Raw genomic sequence first — 17,787 nt, 5'->3', positions numbered from 1 at the left:
TTGATCTGTCGACCGTCAGAGAAGGTCGAATATACGATGTTGAACCATCGTCACTTTTGCCGGCCAGTTTTCAACATTGGTAGGATGAGCAACTAATTGTTCAGAATATAAATTCTGGCCCGTAGCCAGGGGGGATCGGAGGGTTCGTTCGATTCCCCCCCCCCCCCCCCCCCCCGGACACACACGCCCCTCAAGATTACTCAAGATTTATTCATTTGTTCATGTCCGATGAATATACATTGATTCACATTTAAATTTACAATATCAAATCCAGACTAATCAAAAAAGAAAAGTAGACTAAGTGAGGACGAGTTAGAAAAACGGGTTCATTTCTCCTATGTTTATGTTTACACGTTTTGTTGAGACTGCTTTACACCCCAATCCAGTGGGTGGCGGTAATGCCCCCATTAGACCCCTTTCACTGACGTCACCCGAAACCGGAAGTAAACAAACCCTGCGCCATATTGGAAGACCAACAAACTCGTGATTAGGGGGAAATAACGGCAGCGTGCGATATGTGAACCCACGAGGCACTTGGTTCATCAAAAACCTACAATGGTAAACTTTTGTGCTGTGTTAGGGTGTTCTAACAAAGCTGATGGGAAAGGTGAAAAGAAGTCTTTCTACAGAATACCAGCTGTGATTGAGACACAAGCAAACCAAGGAGCTTTCTGCCAGGAGACAGAGAGAGGATTTAGCTGCTTTATGCAGAGCGGATCTGAATACTTCAAGTCTATTTTGTTACTGGTAAGTCACTAGGCTAGAGTGTTGTAGAACATTTTTTTAAATGTTTACTGAATAAAAACATCCTTAATTTTATCAGATATTCTCTACTCTATATTTCATTTCTTTCTTTTGTTTTAATTTTCCTCCCTCCATCCCTCTTTGGATTTTAAATATAGTTTTTCCCCATGTCCAAATAATGAGGTAGGGTGGCATTTAGAAACCCATAGCCTACTGCTGACTTTCTTTATCAATGCTGCATCAAATTAATTTTGGTTATGTTTTTCTGTTTCCATGTACAGGTGTCTGCGCCGCAGGAGGAATAGGCCACAATTATAAATAAATCATAAAATGTTTCTAAGAACTTGTTCAAGTGTGTTCTGTTCCTTATAAATGTTAAAAGTTATGCCTCATTAGATAGCTTGACAAACATTAGGAGAGGTGCATTGTTGCATGCATTTTTATATCCTGTTGTACATTAAACAGGACGTAGCCTACGCACATTGATATAAATTAAGTTTCACTTTCATGGTTGAAGTATGCATGTGTGTGTGTTCATCCTAGGCAAGAGCCCCGATGCTTTATTGTTAGCTAGTTTAATTTAGCCTGTTTTGCTTAATTTGTAGCCTTCCTGTTGTACATAAAACAGGAAGTAAAGTTGGATGAATCATCGCTGAAAATTAAACTATAAATCGACCGAAATCCGTAGTTGAATAAAGGGTGAAAGGGGGTCTATTCTCTGTCGGCCACCATCCACTTTTCAACGTCGTTTCAACGCAAACTCGTATGAGCAAAGCGGTGTTGAATCAACGCCGGTGATCCACGATGATTCGACGGCGTATGGTCGAAGAACATGCCGATGATTCCCCATCGAATCAACGCCCTTTTGCTATCTGGGGAAAACTAAATACATGATGGATGGATGTTATTTACCAGCTGGGAGGTCCGTATCGTGAAATACCGTGACCGAGGTCTTGAAAGTACTGACCGAGGCCCTCTGGGCCGAGGTCAGTATTCAAGGCCAAGGTCACACTATTTCACCATATGGACCGACCTTAAGCTGGTAAATAATATATTTATTTTTTTCTTTACCAAATTCTAACAGAAACGAGAGAGCCCGAAAGGGAAAACCGAGCCGAGCCGCCATTTTGAATCCTCATTCACGGCTGTAATGCAAATTGCTTTCTCCTCAGTATACAAGTGCACTTCTATGGCAGGAAAAAAAACCCTACATTTTGCGACCTATGTAGTCCCCTATTTATACAAATAGGAATCATTCAGGATTCAGCCATGTTTTTGCTCGGTGTTAGCAAATTACAGGTTTTAGCTTTCTCCTGAAATGTTTTATTTCTTCTTCCTCAGGGTATTAAAACTCGCTTTTGCTGTGAACACTGTCGTTATTGCTATCTATGCTGTAAATTTAATGCTGAGAAATGCTGGCAAAAATTTATAAGATTTTTGATACTTATAAATACATTTTATAAAAAAAAAAAAAGATAAATGTTGACAAAAAATGCTACTATGTTGTTTGTTGCTGTGAATGAGCAAGTTGCCAGAGGTCCATAACCGGGGTCCGTAACTGGGGTCCGGACCGTAGGATACGGACCCGCTCGCCAGCCAATCAGAGCGCAGGATTTGGACCGTGAAAAAAAAAAAAAAAAAAAAAATATATATATATATATATATATATATATATATATATATATAAAATATATATATATTAGATTAGATTAGACAGAACTTTATAGATCCCTTTGGGTGGGTTCCCTCAGGGAAATTAAGATTCCAACAGCATCATTACAGGATGAACAGAGAATAGAAAATAGATAAAAAAAACTTCTAGATAAATTAAATTATTTACATATACAAATATAAAAAGAATAAGATATGGGGAAGGGCCAGCAGGAGAGATATTGCACTTTATTGCACATTATATTGCACATTGTCCAGTATTGCTTATTGTTAGGCTAGGCTACTGCTCCTTCCCGTCCTATGTCCTCCTGTTACCCCTCGTCCGCCCCAGAGAGGAGTTGTACAGTCTGATGGCGTGAGGGACAAAGGAGTTTTTAAGTCTGTTCGTCCTGCACTTGGGAAGGAGCATTCTGTCATTGAAAAGGCTCCTCTGGTTGCTGATGACGGTGTGCAGAGGGTGACCGGTATCGTCCATGATGTTCAATAGTTTGTCCATAGTCCTCTTCTCTGCCACCATCACCAGATATATATATATTTTTTTTAATTTATTTTTATTTATACACATATATATATATATATATATATATATATATATATATATACACATACATATATATATATATATATATATATATATATATATATATATATATACATATATATATACACACACACACACACTATATATATATATATACACACACACATTGTATATATATATATATATATATAATGTGTGTGTGTGTGTGTGTGTGTGTGTATATATATATATATATATATATATATATATATATATATATATATATATATAATGTGTGTGTGTGTGTGTATATATATATATATATATATACACACACACACAATATATATATATATATATATATATATATATATATATATATACACACACACACAGTGGCATGCAAAAGTTTGGGCACCCTTACTGAAAATTTCTGTTACTGTGAATAGTTAAGTGAGCAGAAGATGAACGGATCACCAAAAGGCATAAAGGTAAAGACAACACATTTCTTTTCAGCATTTTCTGCAAGGTTTGTGTTTTTTTGTACAATTGGAGAGGGAAAAAAGAAAAAGAACACCATGCGAAAGTTTGGGCACCCCAATACATTTGAGTTCTCAGGCAACTATTACCAAGGTTCCAGACCTTAATTAGCTTATTGAGCTGTGGCTTGTTCAAATTCTTTGTTAGGAAAGGTCAGATGATGCAGATTTCAAAGCGGTATAAATTCTCTGACTCCTCAAACTTGTCCCTAAAATCAACAGCCATGGGCTCCTCTAAGCAACTCCCTCGCATTCTGAATAATAAAATAATTGATGCTCACAAAGCAGGAGAAGGCTACAAGAACGTAGCAAAGTGTTTTCAGGTAGCTGTTTCCTCAGATTGTAATGGTATTAAGAAATGGCAGTTAACAGATACAGTGGAGACCAAGGTGAGGTCTGGAAGATGAAGAAAACTTTCTGAAAGAACTGCTCACTGGATTGCTAGAAAGGCAAATTAAAAAAACCCTGTTTGACTGCAAAAGACCTTCAGAAAGATTTAGCAGACCCTGGAGTGGTGGTGCACTGTTCTACTATGCAGCGACACCTGAACAAATATGACCTTCATGGGAAAGTCATCAGAAGAAAACCTTTCCTGCGTCCTAGCCACAAAATTCAGCATCTGAACTTTGCAAATGAACATCTAAATAAGCCTGATGCATTTTGGAAACAAGTCCTGTGGACTGATGAAATCAAAATAGAACTTTTTGGCCACAATGTGCAAAGGTATGTTTGGAGAAAAAAGGGTGCCAAATTCCAGGAAAAGAACACCTCTCCAACTCTGAAGCATGGGTGTGAATCAATCATGCTTTGGGGTTGTGTTGCAGCCAGTGGCACAGGGCACATTTCATTGGTCGAGGGAAGCATGGATTCGAATAAATACCAGCAAATTCTGGAAGCAAACATCACATCATCTGTAAAAAAGTTGAAGTTAAAAAGAGGATGGGTCCTACAATAAGACGATGATCCAAAACACACCTCAAAATCTACAATGGAATACCTCAAGAGGCACAAGCTGAAGGTTTTGCCATGGCCCTCACAGTCCCTTGACCTAAACATCACTGAAAATCTGTGGATAGATCTCAAGAGAGCAGTGCATGCAAGACAGCCCAAGAAACTTGTAAAACTGGAAGCCATTTGCAAGGACAAATGTGTGAAAATCCCCCATGTAAGAACTGAAAGATTATTAGCTGGTTACTACAAAAAGTGTTTACAAGCTGTGATACTTGCCAAAGGGGGTGTTACTAGGTACTAATCATGCAGGGTGCCCAAACTTTTGCTTCAGGCCCTTTTCCTTTCTTGTCATTTTGAAAATGTAAAAGATGAAAATAAAAAATTGGTTTTGCTTAAAATATAAAGGGAATGAGTCATCTTTAACTTTATGCCTTTTGGAGATCATTTCATCTTCAACTTGCATAACTGTTCACAGTAACAGCAATTTTGACCAGGGGTGCCCAAACTTTTGCATACCACTGTATGTGTGTGTGTGTAGGTGCAGAATCCTTAAGTTCTTTATACTAACATAACATTTGTAGCCACAAAAAATAAGTCTACCCAGTCGATTTGGCTAAATATTTTTTTACAGAACCCCAGAGACATATTCTGAATTTCTTTCTGAATTTGCGGAATGCATCTCAAACCTGGTTGTTGTTTTTTTAGACAAAGCCTGAATTGTTGGAAACTTTAATATTCACTCAGAAGACCCTCTGAAAACAGTGTTCATGTCCATTCTATATTCAGTAGGGTTTAGATAATGTAGCTCCCCTTAAAAGAAAAATTAGAAAAATCTCGCACCCTGGTATGGTGCTATGGGAAAATTAGTGATTAAAAAAAAGCAATAAAAAAGTGGACCAATCAATTAGCTGTACACAAGCGCACTACTCCAGCACAAGATGGACAAGTTTAAAAAAATTAAAAACAAACAAAAAAACACTGTGGATGAAGAAACAGTCAGAAATTTGAGGGAATATTAATAATCTTCTTTTGGCTACTCTAACTAGGGGTCACCACAGCGGGTAATCATGATCAACATATTTGATTTGGCACAGGTTTTTACATCGTATGCCCTTCCTGATGCAACTCTTCTCAATCTACAGTATCTGGGCTTGGGACCAGCACAAAGTATGCACTGGCCAGTAGCTGGGTATTTTTACCTAATCTGCATGTCTTTGAACTATGGGTGCAAACTCCACACAGAAAGGCCCCTGTCAGCCATCAGGTTCGAACCCAGAACCTTCTTGCTGTGATGCATCTGTGCTAACCAATGCACCACCATACCATCAGGGAATATTAATAGTAATTAAAAAAGGGAATAATAATAATAATAATAGCAGCAACAACTTTAGTTCACCAAGATGGCACTGCGTCTGGCTGCTTTGGTGTGTTGGTCCACATTGTTTTGTCTTATTTTGTTTGTAAACTCCATTCACTGCTGCAATACTTAAAGTTCTTTCACCAGAGAAGAGCTCATGAACATCTGGGGAACAACTCCAGTGGATTTATTACCAACTTTTCTGGTGTCATCCATGGAATTATTGGACATTCTGGTCAAAGGTGCTTTCATCTTTGCTCACTCGGTGAGACACCAGAGGAGAGGGAAACACACTGGTGCACTCATGCACCTTCGTGGACTTCACACTCTGCTAACTGCGATATTTCTCTCCAATCTGCATTCACTGTGCAATGAACTAGATGAACTCCAGCTGCTGGTGGAGAGGAACAAAAACTTTTCCTCATCTTCCATTTTATGCATCATGGAGATATGACTATGTGGATTCATACTAGACTCTGCAATGCAGCTGGCCAGCATCCAACTTTTCAGAGTGAACCATATCACAGATCTCTCCAGCAAAGCAAAGGGTGGCGGAATATGTTATGTAGCCAGTGGCTGGCGCAGTGATGTGTCGGTAATCCTGCAGCTCTACTCTCCCAGCATGGAATCATTTTTCACTAATTGTAAACCCTTCTATTCTCCCCTGTGAGTTTGCTTCATTCATTCTGGTCAGTGTTTACATTCCACCGCAGGTCAACGTGCAGAATGGACAGCGCATGCTGGCCGACTGGATTACAAGTGTGGAGTTGACTAACCCTGATTCCCTAATTATTGTCTTCGGTGACTTGAACAAAGGTAACCTTAGCCACGAACTACCCAAACTGTTTATTAAATGCCTGACCAGGAAGGAGAATATTTTGGATCACTGCTACACTCCAGTCAACAATGCCCATCATGCCATCCCCCATGCTGCACTGGGCCACTCTGACCACGACATGGTCCACCTGATTCCTGCATACAGGCATAAATTAAAGCTGAAGAAACCTGTACTGAGGACATCAAAGATGTGGAACAATGAGGCTGTAGAAAACCTTCAGGCATGCTTGGAATGTACAAACTGGGATGTGTTCAGGACTGCTACCAACAGTCTGGATGAGTACACAGAGGCTGTGACATTCTACATCAATTTCTGTGAGGACTGCTATGCAACATGCACCAGAGTGATTTACAATCATGACAAACCCTGGTTCACAGATAAGATCAGTTAACTAAGGTTGCAAAATGAACAAGCATTCAGAAGTGGGGACAGGGACAGGTTTAAAGAGTCAAGGAACAGGTTTAGCAACGTGATAAGAGAAGCTAAATGACTACTCTGAGGATCTCCAACACCAGTTCTCAGCCATTGACTGAGTCTGTCTTGAAAGGGCTCAAACAAATTACAAACTACAAACCTAAAGTCCCCCACTCTGTTAACTTGTGCCTGGCCAATTGACTGAATGAGTTCTACTGCCACTTTGAAAGACAATGGGACCCTTGTGATATCATCCCCAATGACTCCACACACCAGTTCCTGCCAACCAGCTCCACCTCCCCCACCTCAATTGCTGCCGGGGCCTCTCTCGAACTGCACATCTTGGAGGCCCACCCCCCAACACTACAACACTCCATTCTGGAGAGAGATGTTAACAAGCTGTTTAAGAAGTTGAACCCCCACAGAGCAGCAGGTCCCAACTCAGTCTCACCATTCACCCTGAAGCACTGTGCTGATCAGCTGTCTACAGTGTTCACAGACATATCCAACACCTTGTGTGTTACCACCTTAAAGCAATCACTGACCTGCTCCTGGACCCCATGCAGTTCGCCTACAGAGCCAAAAGATCTGTAGATGATGCTGTCAGCATGGCTCTTCATTTCATCCTCCAGCACTTGGCTTCCCCAGGAACCTATGCTAGGATCCTGTTTGTGGATTTCAGTTCCGCCTTCAACACCATCATCACAGCTCTTCTTCAGGACAAGCTCTCCCCACTGAGCATGCCTGACTCCGCCTGCAGGTGGATCACTGACTTCCGGTCTGACAGGAAGCAGCACATGAAGCTGGGGAAAGATGTCTCTGACTCCCAGACCATCAGCACCAGATCCCCCAAGGCTGCATCCTCTCTCTTCTATGCCTCTCCTTGTTCACCAATAGCTGCTCCTCCAGTTAGTATGTCAAGCTTCTGAAGTTCACAGATAACACCATCCTCATTGGACTCATTTCCGATGAGGAGGAGTTTGTCTACAGGTGGGAGATTGACCATCTGGTGTCCTGGTCCAGGCAGAACAACTTCAAACTCAATGCTCTAAAAGACAGTGGAGATGACTGTAGACTTCAGCTCTGCCACACTCTCCCCATCACCTTGCTTGACTCCCCAGTAACCTCTTTAGAGTATTTCCGCTTCTTGGGCACTACAATCACTCAGGTCCTCAAGTGAAAGATGAATATCTGCTCTCTCACCAAGAAAGCACAGCAGAGGATATTCTTCCTGTGGCAGTTGAAGTTCAACCTGAAAGTGATGATGGTCCACTTTTACACTGCCATCACTGAGTCCATCCTCACCTTCCCCATCAGCGTCTGGTATGCTGCTGCCACTGTCAAGGACAAGGGCAGACTGCAGTGCATCATTCACTCTGTTGAGAGGGTTATCGACTGCAATCTTCCATCTCTTCAGGACCTGTATGAGTCCAGGACCCTGCAGAGGGCAGAATGGATTGTGGCCAACCCCTCCCACCTCAGACACAAACTTTGTGAGTCGATCCCTTCTGGTAGGAGGTTGCAGTCCATTAGAACCAAAACCTCATGCCATAAGGCCAGCTTTTTTAAATAAATGCTGGCAGTCATTTCGAAAAAAATAATAATAATCTGAAGGGGTTTTACTTGGCAGTCATCTGTTTGTCTGTGTCGAACAATGTCTGCAGCACCAGGAAGTTTGAGATGTTGGGGAACTTAATGGATGGACAATTTTCCAACTCGCAGGAAAAATCCTTTTTTTTACCATGTAAGGATCTGTCCCATTGAGTGGTTTCACTTCTTTTGAGTGTACTTCTTGGTTTGCTGTACACAAACATTCTTGTGTTAATCGACCAGACTCCACTTTGGATCATTCATCCCTTTCAACTGAGAATGCCCTGCATGCATGGTTTTATGTTGGCTTTTGGTACATCCATATAGTTTTAAATACAATACCTTAATTTAAAAACAGTTTGTTTGTATTGCATTTATTTAACTTCTGGGCTCCCATCTGTAACAGGGAGTGATGTTGCATTCCATTCAAATAATTTAAAATAGATTATTAGACACTAAAATGATAGATCTTTTTCTTTTGCCTGCTCCTGTTAGGGGTTGCAACACCAGATCTGTTCTGCATATTTGATTGGGCATAGGTTTTACACCGGATGTCCTTCTTGATGCAATCCTTCCCAATCTATGTGGGCTTGGGACCAGCACTAAGTATGCACTGGCTTGTGCAACCCCAGTGGTTGGGTATTTTACCTAATCTACGTGTCTTTGAACTGTGGGGGAAGCTAGAGCACCTGGAAGAGACCCACGCAGACATGGGGAGAGCATGCAAACTCCACACAGATAGGGCCCCCATCAGCCATGAGGTTTGAACCTGGAACCTTCTTGCTTTGAGGCAACAGTACCACTGCACCACCATGCCACCCATTCTAATAGAATCGATAAGCCAAAACAATTGGGGATCTTTTTAATGGACCCTGACTCATTACAAGTATGAACAAGTGGGCCTTAAAATCGAAAAGATTGAGAACCCCGGCCTTAAACCAACATCTCAAGGCCTCTAACCATAAATACCTCAGCCATGCCATCCCTGGCACCTCTTAACATAGAAAGAGAACCGATGTACTTGGTACATGAAATCCTCAATTCACACCACAAACAGGTAACATCGAGTACTTGGTGGACTGGGAGGGTTATGGCCCCAAGGAATGCAGTTGGGTCCTGGGCAAGGACATCCTGGACCCTCTACTCAAGCAGGAGTTTCACGCCAGGCATCCTGAAAAACCAGCATCTCGTAGCCGAGGTCATCTCAACAGAAGAAGCACTCCCAGAGTGAGCATCTTGGGGGGGGGGTGTTCTGTCACAAATAATGCATTAGTTTCAAGTTCATGGCAGCCTCCAAGCCTAGCTGCCGCAGACTACAACTCCTAGCAAGCTCCACACCTGAATCACATTTTCCCATCACACTAACCATATTTAAGCATTCTCCGTGAAGTATTGCTCAGCGTTCTCACATCTGACCATACCTAGCCTTTAACTTAATTCTCTACAACTCTCAGTTAATGACTTTGTTTCTACCTTTCTCGACACTCTGTGCCTCGCTTGACCATCACTTCACCTGACCACGCTTCTGGATTATGATTTGGATTTGTGTACCAGTTTGCAACGCTTCTCCGCAATTTGCCTCCATAAGTTGCCTGCTTTTCTGACACTGATATTTCACTCTGATAATGTCACTCACAATGTTTTCCTGCTGATTAGACACACGTTGTCAACATCACAAACTGGTTAAAAATTAAAATTATTTTGATTAACTTGCATATTTTTTGTGGATATGTCTATAAAGAACATAACACAGTGGCACGAAGATATGAAATTTATCTTCTTGTGTTGAAAATATTTTCATTCATTTTCTTCGCTCACTTGTGAATGTTAACCACCTGAAGATAAACTTCATATATTTGTGCAACCATGTAATATCCTCTATTTACGTGTAATGAAAATAGAATATATGAAAGCTTACCTTTTTGAATTAAATTACAAAAACAAACATTTTTCATGATATTCAAATTATTTGAGATGCACGAGTATGCCCTTTGTTTTTTCTTAACAAAGCATTAGGAACGGTGTGAGGGATTCCTGGCTGTGAGCCTCAGACACTTTGCTTCGAAATTAAAAAAATATTTACTTACTTAAAATAAATAAATAAACAAAGCAATATGCACTTTGTGGGCACAATCACCTGGCTACAGTAGATTTTTAGATTTCTTTATTCTCCATTTTTATGTAAAACCATCATCTTTTCATCTCACCTAATTCTCATCAAATTCAACTTTTCTGCCATTTAGCCTGAGATTTTGGTTTTTCAGCCTGGTATACTCCTGGTAAATAATGGGTGATAGGCATTTAACATATGCTCACAAGTACAAAGAAAATCAGCATTTCTGAAGATATTGTAAATCCGGTGGAAATTTTTAGTTTTGTTTTGCTTACACAAATATTTACACACAACTTTAAAATAGAATGCCTTTGTCACTATACACATGTACAATGAGATTAAAGCATCTCCAATAACAGTGCAAACAGCGTGGAGGGAGAGAGAGAGAGAGAGAGGGGGGGGGGAAGGGGGAAAAAGGGGGGTGTAAGGTGCGCAGTCCTGAAGTGTATGTGTTGTGTTACACATTATGGAGTGAGGTATTGCTCATTGCACATATAAAGTATTGCACAGAGAGAGTCACATTATAAAATAAAATATTACACATTTATGAAGTATTGCAAGGTAAGGTAAGGTAGGTGCACAGCCTTGAGGTGTATGTGCTGTGTGTAAGGTGCACAGTCCTGAGGTGCATGTGCTGTATGTAAGGTGCACAGTCCTGAGGTGAGGTGAATGTGTTGTGTTTCATATTATGGAGTGAGGTATTGCACATTATAAAAGTATTGCACAGAGAGAGAGTCACCTTATAAAGTACTGCACATTATAAATTATTGCACGAGGGGATGTGCTGGAACATCAAGCAGAAAAAAGGCTTTTTTTCTGCTTGAAAAAACTTTCAACTTACAGGACTTAAAGTACCTGCTGAAATACCACAGGGCAGTGATTCCCAACCACTGTGCCGCAGCACATTAGTGTGCCGTGAGAGATCATCAGGTGTACTGTGGGAAATTATCCAATTTCACTTAATTTTTCAGAAAATTATTATTTCTTTACTGCAAATAATTTGTCTTTGTTTGTCTATGCCAGCGACATATCGTGACAGGCAGAACAATTAAATACTCTTCCACTAGATGGCAGCAGGTAGCTAATTAACCTGTGTATCTACCTGTTGCCATTCAAACAATAGAATTAGTAATGCTTCAGGTGTGACAGCAGTGATAGTGATGGATAAATATTTGAAAAGAAAAAGTACACAATCCAAACTGGGTCCTGGAGAAAATTATGACCCAGATGAAGGCCCTAGTATGAGTAGAGGTCAGAAGAAAGCAAAAAAAAGGTGATTTTCCACAACCTATCCATGCGAGCTGAGCTTCTCAAGCATGACTGCTATAAAAACTAAAGAAAAAGAGAGACTCAGAGTTGTTGAGGAAGATCTTTGTGTGTGTCTTTCTTCAATTCCTAGGAGTATATCAGCTTTGTGTTCAACTAAACAGGCCCAGGTTTCACACTAAGTAAATTGTGAGTAAATTGAGACTAGATGATCATTATATTTCATTATATATACTTTTTGTGACGTTTTTGTTTGGTGGTATGCCGTGGGATTTTTCGAATGTAAAACGTGCCATGGCTCAAGAAAGGTTGGGAAACACTGCCATAGGGCACCTTCGGAGGTTTTGCAGAGTCCATGCCTTGACAGGTCCAGAGCAGTGTTGGTGATGCACAGAGGACCAATAGCATATTACACACAGCTCATCAGAATGTTTTGGCTCATTAGTGTATGTGAGCTAAGATTACTGGGTTTGGGCCATCTTCAAAATGGTTACATTTTATCTTTTATCTTTCTTTATTGCACTCACCATTTTGATCCCCTCTCCTCGACACAGGGATTCATAGATCTCTCTCTCAGGTAAATAATCTTTTGGGCGATCATAGGTTACCACCTGAATGGACGTCTCTTTACTGGGCTCCTTTTTGGTCTGTTCCAAGTCCCTTAGCTCACTGGAGAGCATCTGCTCAAAATACTGCAGATTTCTTCCTGCTCTCTGGTGGCCGGGATCTATGAATGTACAGGGACAAAATAAATTATTAATGCAATAAATAAATTTATAATGCAATAAATATCATCCTTTTCTCTGAAGAGTATAGCAATCAAATGGTTTAAGACAGAATCTAGAATATCAAACTAAATCATGATTTGAAATAAGTATTATACGCCATGCCAGTCCTATCTGAAGAGAAATAAGTATAGATAGATATGAGTATGTCTAGCAACTCTATAAATCTAACAGATCATTTTATGTTTCAAGGATTATATACACATTTTCATCTAAAGCAACTAACAAGAGAATCAAAACAGTAACCAATTTTATATATATATATATATATATATACACACACACACACATACATATACACACACACACATATATACATATATATACACACACACACACACATACACACCCACACCGAATTGGCCTAGTGGTTAGCGTGTCCACCTCTCGATCGGGAGATCACGAGTTCTACTCACGGTCGGGTCATACCAAAGACCATCATAAAAATGGTACCTACTGCCGTCTGGCAAGGCACACTGCAATACAGATGTGAGTGGGGAGTCAAACTCTTGTGGTCACCAGAGGACCAGGCCCCAACTGTAACCCTAGCTATGTAATATAATGTATGTAATAGGCGAGAGGCTGAGGGCTACAGAAACTGAGATTGGCGCCACCTAATGTGCCACACGGTGCGGGAAGGACTTTTATTTATATTTTATATATATGGTGGATAGCTCAGTTGATAACATCACTGGCTTAGTAGGGGGTATATCCCCCCCCCACGGAGACTGGGAACCCCCCAGCAAGCTAGAGGTCAAGGCACAAGTAGCTGACCTGAAATTGAAGATAGTAACAAAGCTGAACTGGAACCCCTGTGCCCGACTACCAAGAGTGTGTGAAGTTCCTCCTGAAAATCTCCTAGAAGATGTGAACGCAGCAGTACAAATGATCCCTGTCACTGAGACCAACAAGCTGATATACATCACAGCATATAACACCATAACCATGACTATAATTTGGTTATGGTGTTATATGCTGTGATGTATATCACAGCATATACATCAATATCCACCATGGAAGAGAAGGTTAGAGGCCAAGATCAAGGAGACCTGGAAAGAAGTTAGTCAGCTATCAGAACTCCAGAAAGGTATGACAAGGAAAGGGCTACCTAAGAAATACAGCAACCTGTCCATACATGAAGCTGTAGAGACTGCCAAACAAATACTCACAGCCCTGGCTTCCCATCTAAGAAGGTACACAAGCAAGGAGGTACACATCTAAGGAGAATAAATCAGATGTTCATTCAACCATCAAAGATGTACACCCAGTGGCAGGGTAATAACAACATGGTTCCAGATCCACCAAGGATCCAGCAAGTTTGAACAATACTGCAAAGGGATATGGAAGACAGAAAAATCACATAACAGTGCTAAGTGGCAAACAGACCTGAGAAACCACTACAGCAATCTCACTGAACAAGACCCAGGGTTTTTTTTGTTTTTGTTTTATTGTTTATTGCACATACAAGAACAAAATTGGCTTAACAAAATATAAATACAAGACATGCAGGGGAGGCTTGAAACCTGATGGTAAACTTGGTTTTACCAGGACCCAGTAACCATCACTGTGGCAGACATCCAAGTAAGAATCTCAAAAACAAAGAACTGGACAGCACCAGGCCCAAATATGGTTCACACCTACTGGCTAAAGAAGCTAATCTGACTACATGAGCACTTGGCAGCACAGATGAACCAGCTGCTCATGGATAGGACTGATCCTGATGAACCAACAGAAGGGAGTGGTCGGATAACCTGCCTCTCCACAAAATGGAAGCCCGTGTCAGGCATCATAGCCAATGAGTAGGCACATGACTCAATACATGAGCGAGGCATAGAAAGGAACTGGTAGGAACACCAGAGAAGCAAAACATCAGCTACTGCTAGACAGTTCAGTAGCTTGAGATTGAAGAACCAGACATACCAATCTGGAATTGACCAGAGGCACTGCTTTGATTGACTACAAGAAAGCCTATGACTTGATGCCCCACACATAGATCCTGGAATGCTTGAAACTGTACATTAACAGGACTCTCAGAAGCTTAACCAAGAACTCAATGTGGCTGTGCAAAACAAACCTAGAGGCCAACTTCAAGACAATAACATGGGTCAACATCAAGTCCAGCATATACACCCTGTGCCCATTGCTGTTCTGCATAGGACTGAACCCCCTCAGCCAGATCACCACCAAGGGCAGCTATGGATACAGACAAAGAAATGGAGCAACCATCAGCCACCTCTTCTACATGGATGATATCAAGCAGTATGCCAGGTCTGAGTGAGACATCGATTCACTGATCCACACTACCAGGATCTACAACAACAACATCGGAATGTCATTCGGACTAGATAAGTGTGCCCAGATGGTAACAAGGAGAGGGAAAGCAGTCAAAACTGAAGGGGGTGGTGCAACCAGATGGCATAATCGGAGACGTGCATATAGACAGCTACAAGTACCTTGGAACCCTGCAGGCAAATGAAGAGACCGCTAGGAAAGCAGCAACAGCCAAATACCTATGGAGGGTAAGGCATGTCCTGAGAAGTCAGCTGAATGGGAAGAACAAGGTTCAGGCCACCAACACCTACGCCCTGCTGGTCATCAGATACCCTGTTGGCATAATAAGCTAGCTGAAGGAGAAGATTGAGACCACTGACATCAGGACAAGAAAACTAGGGTTAAGTTCTCTAACCCTAGGTTCCAGCATCCTGAGGCTGTACGCTAAGAGGAATGAAGGAAGCTGAGGACTAGTGATAATCAGAGCCATTATCCAGCCACTAACAACAAAGATCCATGAGTACATCAGGTAGATGGCCCCGAATGATGAAGTGCTGAGTAAATACCTCAGGCAACAGAAACCCAAGAAGGAAGTGCATCATGGAAAGACAAACCGCTGCACAGGATGTACCACCGGCAGATAGAAGAAGTGGCTGATACTGAAAAATCCTACCAGTGGGTGGATAAAGCTGGACTGGAAGACAGCACAGAGGCACTAATCATAGCTGCACAGGAATAGACCGTAAGCACAAGATCGACAGAGGTCGGGGTCTACCACACAAGGCAAGACCCAAGGTGCAGACTGTGCAAAGATGCCCCAGAGACAATCCAGCACATAACAGCAGGGTGTAAGATGCTAGCAGGAAGAGTGTACATAGAATGCCATAACTAAGTGGCTGGCATAGTGAATAGAAACATCTGTGCGAGTATGGACAGGAAGTTCCAAGGTCAAAGTGGGACACACCTCCGAAGGTGGTTGAGAATGACCAAGCTAAGATCCTGTGGGACTTCCAGATACAGACAGACAAACTGGTAATGGCTAACAAACCAGGCATGGTAGTGGTGGACTAATGGGACAACAAGACTGTGGTGATAGATGCGGCAATACCAAGTGACAATAACATCAGGAAAAAGGAACTTGAGAAGCTTGAGAAGTATCAAGAGCTGAAAGAAGAGCTAGAAACAATGGAAGAAAGCAGTGGTCCCAGTGGTGATGGGAGTCCTTGGTGGAGTGACCCCTAAAACTGTGAGAGTGGCTCCAACAGATCCCAGGAACAACATCCAAGATCTCTGTCCAGAAAAACACAGTCCTAGGAACAGCTACAGTGGCATGCAAACATTTGGGCACCCTTACTGAAAATGTCTGTTATTGTGAATAGTTAAGTGAGCAGAAGATGAACTGATCACCCAAAGGCATAAAGGTAAAGACAACACATTTCTTTTTTATCATTTTCTGCAAGATGTGTGTATTATTTTTGTTTTGTACAACTGGAGTGTGAAAAAAGAAAAGGAACACCATGTGAAAGTTTGGGCACCCCAATACATTTGAGTTCTCAGGTAACTTTTACCAAGGTTCCAGACCTTAATTAGCTTATTGAGCTGTGGCTTGTTCAAATTCTTTGTTAGGAAAGGTCAGATGATGCAGATTTCAAAGCTGTATAAATTCTCTGACTCCTCAAACTTGTCCCTAAAATCAACAGCCATGGGCTCCTCTAAGCAACTCCCTCGCATTCTGAATAATAAAATAATTGATGCTCACAAAGCATGAGAAGGCTACAAGAATGTAGCAAAGTGTTTTCAGGTAGCCGTTTCCTCAGATTGTAATGGTATTAAGAAATGGCAGTTAACAGATACAGTGGAGATCAAGGTGAGGTCTGGAAGATGAAGAAAACTTTCTGAAAGAACTGCTCGTTGGATTGCTAGAAAGGCAAATAAAAAAAACCCTGTCTGACTGCAAAAGACCTTCAGAAAGATTTAGCAGACCCTGGAGTGGTGGTGCACTGTTCTACTATGCAGCAACAAATATGACCTTCATGGGAAAGTCATTAGAAGAAAACCTTTCCTGCATCCTAGCCACAAAATTCAGCGTCTGAAGTTTGCAAATGAACATCTAAATAAGCCTGATGCATTTTGGAAACAAGTCCTGTGGACTGATGAAATCAAAATAGAACTTTTTGGCCACAATGTGCAAAGGTATGTTTGGAGAAAAAAGGGTGCCAAATTCCAGGAAAAAAAAAACACTTCTCCATCTCTGAAGCATGGGTGTGGATCAATCATGCTTTGGGGTTGTGTTGCAGCCAGTGGCACAGGGCACATTTCATTGGTCGAGGGAAGCATGGATTCGAATAAATACCAGCAAATTCTGGAAGCAAACATCACATCATCTGTAAAAAGTTGAAGTTAAAAAGAGGATGGGTCCTGCAATAAGATGATGATCCAAAACACACCTCAAAATCTACAATGGAATACCTCAAGAGGTACAAGCTGAAGGTTTTGCCATGGCCCTCACAGTCCCCTGACCTAAACATCATTGAAAATCTGTGGATAGATCTCAAAAGAGCAGTGCATGCAAGACAGCCCAAGAAACTTGTAGAACTGGAAGCCTTTTGCAAGGACAAATGTGTGAAAATCCCCCAGGTAAGAACTGAAAGATTATTAGCTGGTTACTACAAAAAGTGTTTACAAGCTGTGATACTTGCCAAAGGGGGTGTTACTAGGTACTAACCAT

General features: G+C 41.3%; 1 protein-coding gene across 7 annotated transcripts in view; it reads right to left on the bottom strand.

Annotated features, from left to right (window-relative positions):
* LOC132895349 (prolyl 4-hydroxylase subunit alpha-2-like) overlaps positions 1–17,787 on the bottom strand; it is a 422,856-nt gene that overhangs the window by 151,701 nt on the left and 253,368 nt on the right. For all 7 annotated transcript variants that reach the window (XM_060935865.1, XM_060935866.1, XM_060935869.1 and 4 more), the window contains one exon: positions 12,531–12,730. In XM_060935865.1, the coding sequence (XP_060791848.1) occupies positions 12,531–12,730 (200 nt within the window). The remainder of the gene's footprint in view (positions 1–12,530; positions 12,731–17,787) is intronic.

This window comes from Neoarius graeffei, chromosome 12, assembly GCF_027579695.1.
Source record: "Neoarius graeffei isolate fNeoGra1 chromosome 12, fNeoGra1.pri, whole genome shotgun sequence".
NCBI classification, from domain to species: domain Eukaryota; kingdom Metazoa; phylum Chordata; class Actinopteri; order Siluriformes; family Ariidae; genus Neoarius; species Neoarius graeffei.
This window is presented reverse-complemented; position numbering and strand designations above follow the sequence as displayed.